The sequence below is a fragment of the Ornithodoros turicata genome, chromosome 2 (genome assembly GCF_037126465.1).
Source record: "Ornithodoros turicata isolate Travis chromosome 2, ASM3712646v1, whole genome shotgun sequence".
NCBI lineage: Eukaryota > Metazoa > Arthropoda > Arachnida > Ixodida > Argasidae > Ornithodoros > Ornithodoros turicata.
In genome coordinates, this window is record NC_088202.1 from 6,169,123 (window position 1) to 6,181,620 (window position 12,498).

General features: G+C 45.2%; 1 protein-coding gene across 1 annotated transcript in view; it reads right to left on the reverse strand.

Moving 5' to 3' along the window:
* The window catches only part of LOC135383041 (methanethiol oxidase-like), a 65,995-nt gene extending 65,421 nt beyond the window's left edge, over positions 1 to 574 (reverse strand). Inside the window, exon 1 of the mRNA XM_064612681.1 lies at positions 395 to 574. Within this exon, the coding sequence (XP_064468751.1) occupies positions 395 to 532 (138 nt within the window). The 5' untranslated portion in view covers positions 533 to 574. The remainder of the gene's footprint in view (positions 1 to 394) is intronic.
* Between the last annotated feature and the right edge of the window lie 11,924 nt (positions 575 to 12,498).

A 12,498-nucleotide genomic window follows, 5' to 3' on the forward strand; every position in this document is an offset into this window, starting at 1 on the left:
CATATCGGATTGCGAAAGTGCACATTGACAAATTATGTATATTATACAAAGCGTATATAGCCAATTGTGCTTCAGGTTCCTTCTCTCTATAGTATGCCTATTGTAATTGTTGTTGTTTTACCGCCACGGCAAAAACAAATAGTAGCATTGTTGATGAGAGCATGTGACCATATGCACTACTATCAGGTATATAGCATCAGGATTAAAGGTTTCGGCGCTAGAGTATACAGAAAACAAAATTAACAGCATGTTATTTAGAAATGATACCAAAGCGACATGGTGCCTTGCCGGTAAGTTAACATCGCTATTGATAAAAACAGTTGATAACATTGCAGTTAATACACACAAGTTTCAATCTGTACAAGCCTGAAAACTGTGCATCGGAACGACATACCTTGTGAATCTTGGGAGCTAGAGGGTCAACGCTTAGATCGAAGACATAAATCCTGTCGGTAGCCATGCACGGTAGTATCAATTTGTCCCTTCGCTTTCCCGGAATGCCATAGCAGCTACTGCACGTGTTCCAGTTCATGTGATGTGGCTCGTCACCTTCGTAAAGCAAGGGCGTGCGGTGGATCACCTGCGATAGTTTGCAGTCGAATTTGCAAAAACGGAATTAGCTGATTGGATGGGAAACATACAGTAGAGTGTGGATTGTTGCACAACTTGAAAATACGTCACGAACACGAACACTAGATGAGCAATAGCGCTTTCCCACAAAAGAAAGCCTCATATACTTTGCCCTCTCCCTCTTTACGGGCTTCACATATTGCGGAATACCCAATAAGCGAAGAACTGTTTATGTTATTCCCAGATATGAATGCTTCCACTCCCATTCAAGGTACTGAAAAAATTCTCGTGTGTGAAATAAATGCTTGCAACCCCCACAGCACAGCGATGAACGTATCTTATGTCTCATTCAAGTGTAGCGAAATATCATGGAATGAAGTTAGACTGATTATTTTTTTATGTGAAAACGTCTGTAAGATCGGTTTGGTAATCAGGTCAAAATTTACGATGCAACGATATCATGCCCAATTTCATGACGCCGGTAACTCGGTGAATAATGAACCGGTATGAGATAACCGGCTAAATCCAGATAGCTTACACGTGTAAAATTCTAGCAAACAAGGTCATTGTGACTGGTGACACAATCTGTGGTCGTGGCGAGCGCCTGCGAGAGAGCCGGAATTATTGGGGTACGCGTACTATCTCGCGAACGCGTGAAGCTAGGTCGCCGATCGATGTGTCGTTGCACAGCGCGTGAGAGGTTCTATCTGGGCCTTAAGCGACATTGGAATCAAAACAATAACCAAAAGTTTATAAAGTTGCAAATTTGAAATATCGAACTTTTGCCAGAATGTCGGCATATATCAAAACAAAATATGATCAAAATCGATGGAAACGACAATCAGACGAAAGGGCGGCTAGAGAGGAACCCAAAAAGCCCCCGAAATCTGGCACCGTGCGATCGAGAGAGTTACGGGAGCGCCAAAGTACATTAGCAGTGAATACAAATTCAATTGCCAGGCTCACAGCGAGCCCTTATCCTCTACCAACTGGGTAACTTCGACTTGTGAGAGTGTGAAAGTGACTTCAAAAATAAATGGATTGCATCCAGAAAGGGTGAGGGGAGCTTAGCGCCGTGGAGGAGTCAGAACCGAGCAAAGGAATCGGAGATAGTGACGTTTTTATGTAAAACACTACGGCTTGGACACGACCGAGTCCGTTCCTTTTTTTTTTTTTTCACTTTTCACAGGCTCCACTCGTGTTCATGTAGGCCATACGCACTACAGTATTTCCTCGCGGGTAGCGTGATCGCGACATTACATTTCCCCCGCGCCCCATTCTAAGCGATTTCGCGGAACAAACTCGTCATGAACTGCGTGCCTTTCCAGACTACAGAGTTTTTCCTCCGTGCCATATCGAAATTTGTAGCGGGTAGCAAAACGGACCAGCATTGCTGCCGGAGCCTGTGTGCCATCTCCTTGAAAATTACTGCATGTCCGTTTCTTGCCCGTGGTTCTCGCCCCCCCCCCCCTCCTTTTGGTTGCATCTTCTGTCGCTCCCGCTCCTGAACGATATCAGGACGTTGGAATTTTGTTTACCTCTCTGTTTCAAGTGCATATTGTTGTTGCTCCATTAGCGGTCATATCATGAATATTGCAATATTTCGATATTTTTTACATATATTTCATATGCACAAGTTGTATTTTTGGCTCTGTTGACAAAAGACTGAAATAAAAGAAACGTTCCCTCCTTGCAACGTTTGTTGTCGTAAATCCTTCGTCACAGAAACGGCAGGCAAAAATGACGACGTGAGCAGGTCTGAGAGTCATAGCTTGAAATCACGGAATGGCGAAACCGCATGCCAAAAAGACGGACCTTACAATTCTACAGAAACAACAGGAACTGCATTCTCGGTTATCTTGTAAGGCCGCTGTCCTTGACGGTGGCCTACGTCGAAGAACACTCTCTTCCCCTTCTTCATTTATCTGTTATTCTTATCAGTATCAGGATGCAGACGGACGAATAATTCGGTAGTGTGAAAAGGCGCACCTACACGGCGAGCCATAGGCGTGAAAAACAGGGCCAGAGTAGGGACACGTTGAGAGTTTTTTTGTCACGGACGCACGGTTGACTGGTGGAAAGGAGGCCATAGCCAGAGTTGATTTCCATGTTCTTCACAAAGGAGTGACAATAGCGTCTTTCCATGACACAGGTACCTTTCCAGAAAACCATGACTGGTTGATGATAGGCAACAGATAGCGCATACCATACTGGCTTAGGTTCTTCGGCATGGCGTAGGAGATGCCATCTAGTCTCACTGAAGTGCGATTCTGCGAGTGGCGAAGAGCAGATCGTAGATCAGCCATGGAAAAGGCTTTCTTCAGAGGTGGGTGAGCAGAACGCACTGTGGGATCATGTGTCCGCATATCAGCAACGATGGCTCTGCAGCGGGGTTGAAGGGCAACTTCCGAAGGGTGCATTATGTAGCGGCAGAGCTCATTGGCGACCAAGTTTTCTGGTACCCCACGATGCACAGCTAGAATCTTGAACGGAGAACTGTGCGCTGGCTGCGATTGCAGACCTTGGACCACCATACAGATACGAGACCTAGGCGTCAACGGTGTGGGGGAGGCGCAGAAGTTCCGGCATCGTCTGCAATCTAAGAAGTTCATGTGCCGCCTTGCCATAGAATGTGTTCTGCGATACTCTAGTATATCTTCCAGAAGACCAGAGCGTCGGGCCTTTCTCTCGGTTCGTCTTCGGAGCGCGCAAGGTAGCTGGAACTCCGGATCTACAGTACAGTGCCTTTGGGACATTAACCAACGTAGTAGTGCTGTCATAGCCACGGACAGAGCCAGCCAAGCTGTCACCGTTGAACCTCGCTGCAGAACTAGCCTTGATGAAGCTGCGACATTATTTTCAGCTAGTAAGCGGAACTTGCCTTCCCGTCCCAGATGTCATCAAGCGGGAGTGGGATATCAGTACCGGGACGTGGTCTCTTCGCCACGTCTCCACATCTACTGACGCAGTGGGGTTATACGGACAGCAAAATTTTAAGTCCAAGCATGAGCTAGAGGAATTGCAGATAAGTAGGCGATCCGTCTTTAAGTATGCACAAACGTAGGTTCTCCATGATGTGAGCCAGCTCTCTACCCCTGTAGTCAGTTGCAACGCTGCCCCACAAAGAATTGTGCGCATTCAGGTCGCCACACTCTACAAAAGGAGGGACCAGTCCGGCTAAGATCCCATTCAAATCACTCTCGGAAATTGCGGTAGCTGCAGGTAGATAAACAGTCACTATGGTCAACGGCACAGCGCTGCCGACGCACACTTTGCATTGCACGAACTCGCAGGACTCCGTGACTGAGTGACTAATATCGCTGCTAGATCCTGCCGCACACCAAGCATTGTGCGGCTCAAGCCTACCTGCCGCTGAGAGGTGTAGGTAGCACACCGCGAGATACAGAATGTTCCTGTTACCCTTGCCGCACTGATGGCGAAGGTTGGAAACTGGTAAGTGTAAAGGCAATCACGTGAACCACTGAGTTTGCCAAACATACCTCTAGTGTTCCATTGCACAATGGTAGCAGACCTGTACACTTTATCTATTGTGGGGTACTGTGCCCTGAAGTGACACTTGCCTGTTAAACACGGACTCCATGGCCAGAAACGCGTGTTTTTTTTTTTTGTAGATCTTGCGCAGCTGGAGAAGCAGCCAGAATAGAACGGAGAGCGATGTCAAACATTTGTTACAAAAGATGAAGGAAATTGCCTTGCAATTCCACGGTTTGTGAGAACGACACAGGAGGCACTTGATTCTCTGAGCAAGTCTTTTGGGACTGATTCGAACCAATCTTCTTTCCCGGGATAGGTGTTGGTCGTGAGGACAGAAGTGTGGCCCAGGAAGCTTCTGTCGAGGTTGACATTCGGCTCGCCGGACAGCCGGCACTCCCTGTACAGCGAGATTGTTTTGTCAGTTTCTTCCGTGAGCATACGTTTCCCGAAAATGTCTCATTGCGCTTGCTTGGTGGCATGCTTGAATTTTTGCGGTGAAGGATGCGGTGGTGGATCCCGTAGTCGTGATAGGTGGACCAAACATGTCGTCGTTAAATGGGGGAGCGTGTCGATGGACTGCTTTGCCCTGCGGAACCTCGAGCCTCCGATTGAGTGCAGCGGAACTTTTCACTGAACACTTCACAAAAGATGCTACATGGGGGGCCCGCCACAATTCGCGCATATGGGCTCCCTCCGAGCTATGCACTCCCGATAATTATGGGGGTCGGCACATGTTCGGCAGCGTAGGTTACCTCTACAATTCTCAGAGAAATATCCGAAACGTTGGCACTTTTGAAACCGTGGAGGACCTTCAATGCACTCCTGCACTGCGAAGAAGTCGAAGCCTCGTTTTACCGAAGAAAGGAGAGGTATAGTTCTGCACGGAATATTAACAGCACACATGACAGTACCCGATGATCTACTGTTCCGTCTTCCCGGGGATGAAATGCCTTCTCACGCTTAGCACAGATTACCCCGTAGTCTCGTAGGTACTGCAGGAGTGCTGCTTCTTCATAAAGCCTTGAACTTCCTTTATTTTTCCTTTGCTCGTCGCATACGACTGCATGATGGTTGGTTGTACTGGTATCTCGACCAGGGAACCCAACGAAAAAATACTTGAAGCAGCTCCAAGTGATAGCACAGCCACACCAACACTGCCATCTTTGTTGAAACGATGGGACAGCACCTTCTCTTGGTGTTTGGCGACGATTTCTTGGGCTAACATTTTCGGATTCACGGACCAAAGGGGTTTGTCTGGGTACGCGGGGCGGAAGAGCACCGGTATGCCATACTTCCTTTTTTGCTTGTAATACATCATGTTGAATGGAGTCTTGTCCTGTTCAAGGGTCACCATAAGCTCATCGTGATTGAGACTGTAGTCCACTGTTTGGGATGAGTCCAGCAGTATAGCATCTTCAATGAATGCACCGTCATCACCTCTAGGGCGTCTAGGTTTTGCTGTTGATTTCGCATGTGTGGCTTGTTTCAGTTGTCCTTTGTTGAGTTCAGTGAAACGTGCAGCTCCCTCACATGTGAAGCATGTCTGTACCGTTTTCCAGCTTCTTCGTAGCAGTAAATGTTCGTTCCTTGTTGGCTGAAACAAGTGTTCGCGTTCACCTGTTGGTCAACTAGCTATCCTCCACCAGTGATGGGCAGTACTTGAAGTATCAAGTACTCAAGTAGTATTTTAAGTACATTTCTGTTTGCTTGTACTTTACTTTAAGTACATTTTAAACCGTGTACTTTGTACCGTACTTAAAGTACTTTTTTCCAAGTACTTTCTTATCAAGTACTCAAGTACCCAAACTTGGACTCCAGACAAAAAATCACAAGATTATAAAAAATTCACCCTAATAAAAGCGCTAAAATGACAACAAGAAAACGAAAACACACAGATAGCGCTCTCTGTGTGTTTTCGTGTTCTTGCCATCACTTTTGCGCTTTTAGTGGGATGCAGTATCAACAGCCCCAGTCTGACATGTTACCAAAAAGGATTTTTGTGCTTTCAAAGAGCATATTTGTTGAAGCAAACCTATTGTTGAGAGGCTTGAAATGTTGAAAAAGTACCATTGCTTCTATGATTATGTAAAACGAATGGAATGCAAAGACACGCACACATTATGACACTGCAACCGGCAGCACAATGACTTGGTCAGTTGTCATTTGGGTTCTCCCAATGCAATGTTCTATGCTTTTTTCCTTCATTAGCAATTACTAATCATTTTATATCACAATGTGTGATTGCATTACGTGATGAACATTCGACAGTCGTATAAAAGCGAAGGCTTAGATCGTGCTTCATCCCGTTTAACTTTCTTCATAATCTTTATTTTAACATGTTGTATCTCAAAACGCAGCTAGGAATGCCCAGAAATATATAATCTCTGTTGGCTTGTACTTTTTTTTTCTTGAAATTTCCTAGCCTGTTCTAGCAGAAGATTAGTACCGGAACACCACACTTGGCGGGTGATCTTGGATCCGTCAGGGTATAATACTATTTTGTATAATCACAGCACAGCTGGCTGATTACCTCTCTAATGTAACAGCAAATTATGTCATCTGATTAAGTTCATAATCGCGGGTTAGCACTTAACCTAGGACTTTTTAGCTTCAGAGCATTTTTCCAAGAATGCTCGCAAAAGTTTTACCAAGAAAAGCAAGACACAGATACTAAACAGCGAAATGCAAAGTGATACAAATTAAATTGGCAATGTACTTGATGAGTACTTGAAGTACTTTGCCTAGTACTTGGTACTTTGCTTCAAGTACATTTGGAATTGGGTACATTGTACTGTACTTGAAGTACTAATGATGCCAGGTACTTGGTACTTTACTTTAAGTATAATTTTGAGGTACTTTGCCCATCACTGTCCTCCACGCTATTCGCTGGTTCCGAATCTCTTATTGATCACGGAACACGGATATCATGCTCTACGATTCCTACCCCCGAGACAGTGTGCTGTGCTCATTCGAAGTACCTGTCCAATTTCAGAATGACCGTCTAGATTCTCGGGTCATCAAACATATCGATGACTAGCATGCACCTATTTGGGTTCTATGTGACGGCGGCGCGAACGAACGTTGAATTCGAATACTTTGAAGGAGGATGGAAGGACTAAAAAAATATATGGGTAGAAATCCAGCGAACCGGTAGAGATGTAGGAAGGGAGTTGCCTGAGGCAACTCCCTTCCTAAAAAAATATATGTATCAGGACGAGTAGATACTAGGATTGCAAGCTCCAGGAAATATCCGCAAAAACGAGTAGGATTGCAGAGCGCAATCTTGTCGCGCAAGAGAGCTTTCAATCTCGGGAGTCAGAAAAGCTGCTTCCCTCGGCTGTCAGTCACACAATAATGATTCGTGTGCCTTCTTTTCTCTTTCCTACTTTCTGCAGTTGTATTTTGCGCGCCGCACGACCCGCGTTTCGAGTTGTCGTTATCGCTTCCAGATGACTCTTGGCAGCCAACGAAAAGCGCTTCGCTGACTTGACATCACCACGCGATGGGGTAGCTGGGCCACGTCGCTGCGGCTTGAGGATATTTAGTTTATGATGGTTAGATAATTAGGATAATTAAAATTAATTATCATTGAAGGTTCCCGTTTCCCAAAAAGAAATATTTCGCGGTTCCTGAGGGTTGTACACGTGTTCATATCAAGCGGTAATAAAAATAAATAAATGTGCCAAGTGCCTTACATGCTCATTTAACGCAATGACTCCCTAAGCGTGCACTGCGTAGCTGAAAACAAAGAGTAGGCGTTGCAAAGGATGCAACGGACTTTACAGTCCATCATTGGAATTTAAGTTGAAAACAGTGGCGGGATCTGAAGTTCAATTCCGATGATGACATTTCATGTGTACGATGGGTTCCGAAGTTCAAGTTGGATGATGGGCTGTGCAGAAATCCCATCATGATGTGCTGGTGAATGAATTCTTAAAAAAATGCAGACCTATATGGCCACACCGTCAAGCCGCATGAGTTTTGGTATTCGCGGCGCTGGTTTTTGAACGTGTCTATTATCCATTTGCTGTATAACTTAGAAAGCAGGTTTATTTCCATGCAGATACTAATAGCATTTTACATTTATCCGGAAGAACTTGAGACGAAATGTCCCATCTCCTTTAAATGAAGTGACACAGCATAAGCACGTAATGTGCGCTTAGAAGGTGAGGCGGTGTGGTCGCGTGATGGGGTTAACGCCATAGGGCTCAACTCCTCGTCACAACAAGAACCAACGGCAATGCGACTCAGGAAGGCCGCGGTAAAAGGGTACAATATATATTAGTAGAGAGGCGTCCTCTCCGAAATACCCACGGCGATTTCCATGGACTTGTTGTTTCAAAGGAGGGAAGCATTTGCTACGTATGAGGAGTTTGTCAATGATTAGCTAAGCGAACGGCAACCTTTTTCTAAGTATTGCTTCTCCGAGAGTTTAAATTGTCTTTGTACAAATATAGGAGTGAAAGGGCTAGTGCGTGTCATTCGGGGTGCGCCAGTGGGAACCCTGCCGAGATTGGTTTTGAACGTATCAGCGACGCACCTCTTTGGTCATACCTCCAAGCTCACGCTGAATGGTGTAATAACATCGACCCTCACCATCGGTTGTGGTGACCGAGGCTTTTTCCGGGTTTCCACCACATTACCAACAAAGATAGCGCCACGGTGTCCCAGAAAAATTCACTCACAACAAAACCCCCTGTCTCGCTCTCCTTCATGCTGTCCTCTCTCCATCCCTCTGTGCATCGCCACGGTCACATCGTGTGGATAGTACGGAAACGCAAAACAAAGCCACAAAAACATTTTGAAAGCCTTCAGGACAGCGCCAGTACAGACGGTGACGAAATTTCATCACGAAACACTTCAGAACCTTAGCATCATTGCATGCATCAGCATGTATGAGTTAATAATGTAGACGTCAACATTTATGCTCCAGTACGCGCTATACTTATACAGGTGTTTTCTTCCATAACTCAACAGTTTCATCTCATCTTCTGATGAACAGGTCAAATCGGCATTGTCTTCTAATGGAAGTGGTCACGACGGGCTAACCGAGGAAACAAAAGCGTTGTGCTAGTGAACCGTACCAATGCGCGGACATCACTACATTTTTCGTTCTACTTGGTCTCTCGATTTGATTTCTGAAGCTTATTTGGCGTCGGACACAAGCACTTGCAGGTTCTGGGCACTGATTTGGAACTTCTAAGATATTCCACCAACGCGGTAAATGCATAATTCTCCCCCCTCCTCCATTCGTCACGAGCCCCCTTGAGAATGCCCACTCGAAATGTTTATTTACGATCACGGCTTGCCCACGGGGGTTTCGTGTGCCGTATTGTAACGTTCGTTGCGCGCCAACTCTGAACATAACGATAACTAAAGTTGTGCTCGTCATTCTTTGTTCCCCCTTTCCGTTCGTGAACGTGGACCCTAAAATATGCACTGAGAATGTATCCAGTCATGCCATCCTTTCAGCGGACGTGCAATTATCTCTGGCTACCTGTGGAAAGGCTCTGTGACACTGTTTTCTTGGTACACTTGTTTTATAAGCTACGCATGCGCACTTGTTGTGCAGTAGCCAACAAAAGTGTGCGCTACCTTGCAGTATAGAGGCGACATGGGATCGATGCACACAGTGGCCAGATAATCCGGGCGTTCCTTCGAAGGCACGATGCAGGGAACGTACAGAATCCGCTCTCGAGGGCCTTTCATGGCTTCCAGTGGCGTAGCGTATCCCAAGGGACACTGACTGTCGCAGCCTGGAACTGAAAGAGTTCTGAACAAATATCACACGTTTGGGCAAATACGAAATGGTCTCGAAGATTGTTAAAGTGCGAAGCACGGTGTTGTTGTAGATACATAACAAAAAAGAAAATATATGAAGAAACACAGACAACTGACGACAAGACGGTGTTCGTGTGCGTTTTTCGTGTTGCCCCTAGTCCAGCGTTTTCTTTTGCTTCCTACGATAATCGACGGCTTGACTGGCGGCTTGGCTAATGGCAGCCATAATTGAACAGTAAACCAGCGGAGCCAATGTGCCTTTGTAAGACAAAAAGTAGATATATTGCCTATTGTGATCTTGAATCTATTGGTGTCAGCGCAGGCGAACGATTATTGACGAAGCTGGCAAATGAATTGATAATGATTGATTTGTATAGCCAACTGTTGGGTCCTACAGTTGGCAATACAGATAAACCATTTTCAAATTTCCAATATGTTGCCCTGGAATCCAGGAAATCCAACTGCAATCTAATTACCTTTTAGCAAAGTATTACTTAGTAGGTCCACGTGTACTGGGTGAACCAGCTGCTCCCTACTCTTTCCACAGGCTCCTAAATAAAAATATATAGAGACCGAACAATGAGACACAAAGATAGTGCATAGCCTACGTGTTTTCATATCACTAAGACTATTACGGACTAGTTTGACTAGATTGTTTTCGAATAGCTCGTCATTTTTTTCGGCAACCGAATAATTTGGGAAACTAATGTACACTGCTAATTTATGTTCCCCTCGGGGCGTGGTACGGCGACGTAGGGCAATAAGTAATGCACCAGCGGCAAGATAAACTTTTTTAGCAATTAGATAAGCAAATGGAACTGTGTTTCTCCTCCGCTCGCCATGATGGAGGCCACCAAGGGCAAAAAAAAAAAAAAAAGCTTTTTTAGAACTTGACAAGTCTGGGCTTTACACCAGTCTCCTTCTGGTAGCGACTACTTAGCGACACAGATATCGTACCATATCTGTTCCCTAGGTACTACATGCACACATTTACTTTGCACTCCTCATGCAACGTTGTAACTCCTCATTTGCAACATGCACATATTCATTTTGCATATGTTCATGGTGAGTGGAATTCACTATGAACTGGAATTCTTGCACGCATTCTCACATGGCTATTGGGAGCTGACCCTTCTCAATGTCAAGGGCTCCTATTTTAACTTGCCAACCGGCGAAATTTGTGTCGAATCGTCAGACCATGAAAGCTTTCGCGACGCAGGGTTTCAAAATGCAATAGGGTGTGGTATTGAACAGATGAGGCAAACATTAAAAATATACCTTGAGTCCACCTATGTTGCATATGGACGAAACGTGTTTTTGCTTTGAAAGGATGTGTGCATCGGCTGGAAGATATCTCGTACATTAGTCACCAAGTCTTAGCAAACGTCGACCGAAGCGTCGAGTATGCGCTGATAAAAAAAATAGATTTGAAATTAGGAAGATCTTCCGATACGTGGACGAAAGACTGATGCCGAGATAGCACAAGTCAGGAGTTCGGCCCCGTTCGATTTCACCACAAATGACATGAATTATTACATGCGTCAGGTCAAAGACTTCTGAATTTTAAGTTGAGGGAGACGCTTGTGCTGAAAGTACCAACAGAGGTGCCAGTAGCCATTGGTGCCCTACAATTCCAAAGATTACAAAATCTGTAAAAAGCATCGTAACGACTGCGATCAAGTCGGCACTTTCAAGATCCTGTCATCTGGAGATGGACAACAGTTTTGAAAGTGAGACCGAAAGGGTTTTAAGCGCGAATTGTGACTGTATTTGATTGGAAGTGTTTGCAGTAGAATACTTACCGAAAGCTACTGAGAGAAAGGGGCATCAGTGGAAGAGATTGAACACTGCAACGCTGCTGTCGTCACTACATTATATATAGAGGGTGTCCCAGAAAAGGAGTCATTTATTTAGAATTCAAAAACTACACCACCTATACTAATTTCGCCATTTCTTCTTAATAGGTTTTTGCCACCTTCTGATGTGAATGTCATGTGACACAGTTTCAATGATGCATTTTTTTGGGAAGTGAACTCGGGAACTTGCCAAGTAAAGGTCACATTTGTACCCCACAGTTGTGAAGAGCGTGCCGAATTTGCTCAAACTGATGATCATTAACAGGAATATTGAGGAGCTATTCCACTGGAAAAAATAGCCGAACACCATGCTCTACCGGTCTCCCAGAGGATAGCGCGCGACGAATTCTTCAGCGCAGTCGTTGTCAGTCCGACGAGAGGAGGTTGGAAACCCAGCCTATACACCAGGATCGTAGAAAGAGATAACACTGGTATGGCTTATCGCATCCGGATTCCGCTGGGATTGTGCGTTCCCTCTCCCAATTTCGGGAATTGTCACTTTTTCTACTATGACTCTGTTATGTTTGCATGCAGGAACTATAGCTGCCGTGGAGACGGAATTGCTTTATTCCAGTACGAGACCATGAACAAAATACAACCGGCAGGCTCACGGAGCAAATGCCTGCCGAATACCGACAGAGATCGCATAAATAGATCCGCTTGCGAACAGATGACAAGATATCAACAACAAAGCAAAAGCGACACGTGTTGGGGCGTTTTTGATCGCGATAACAGGCACACAGTAAATCGAAAAGCACCCTTTTGGGTGTAAATGAGTTTACACCATGCGTACATG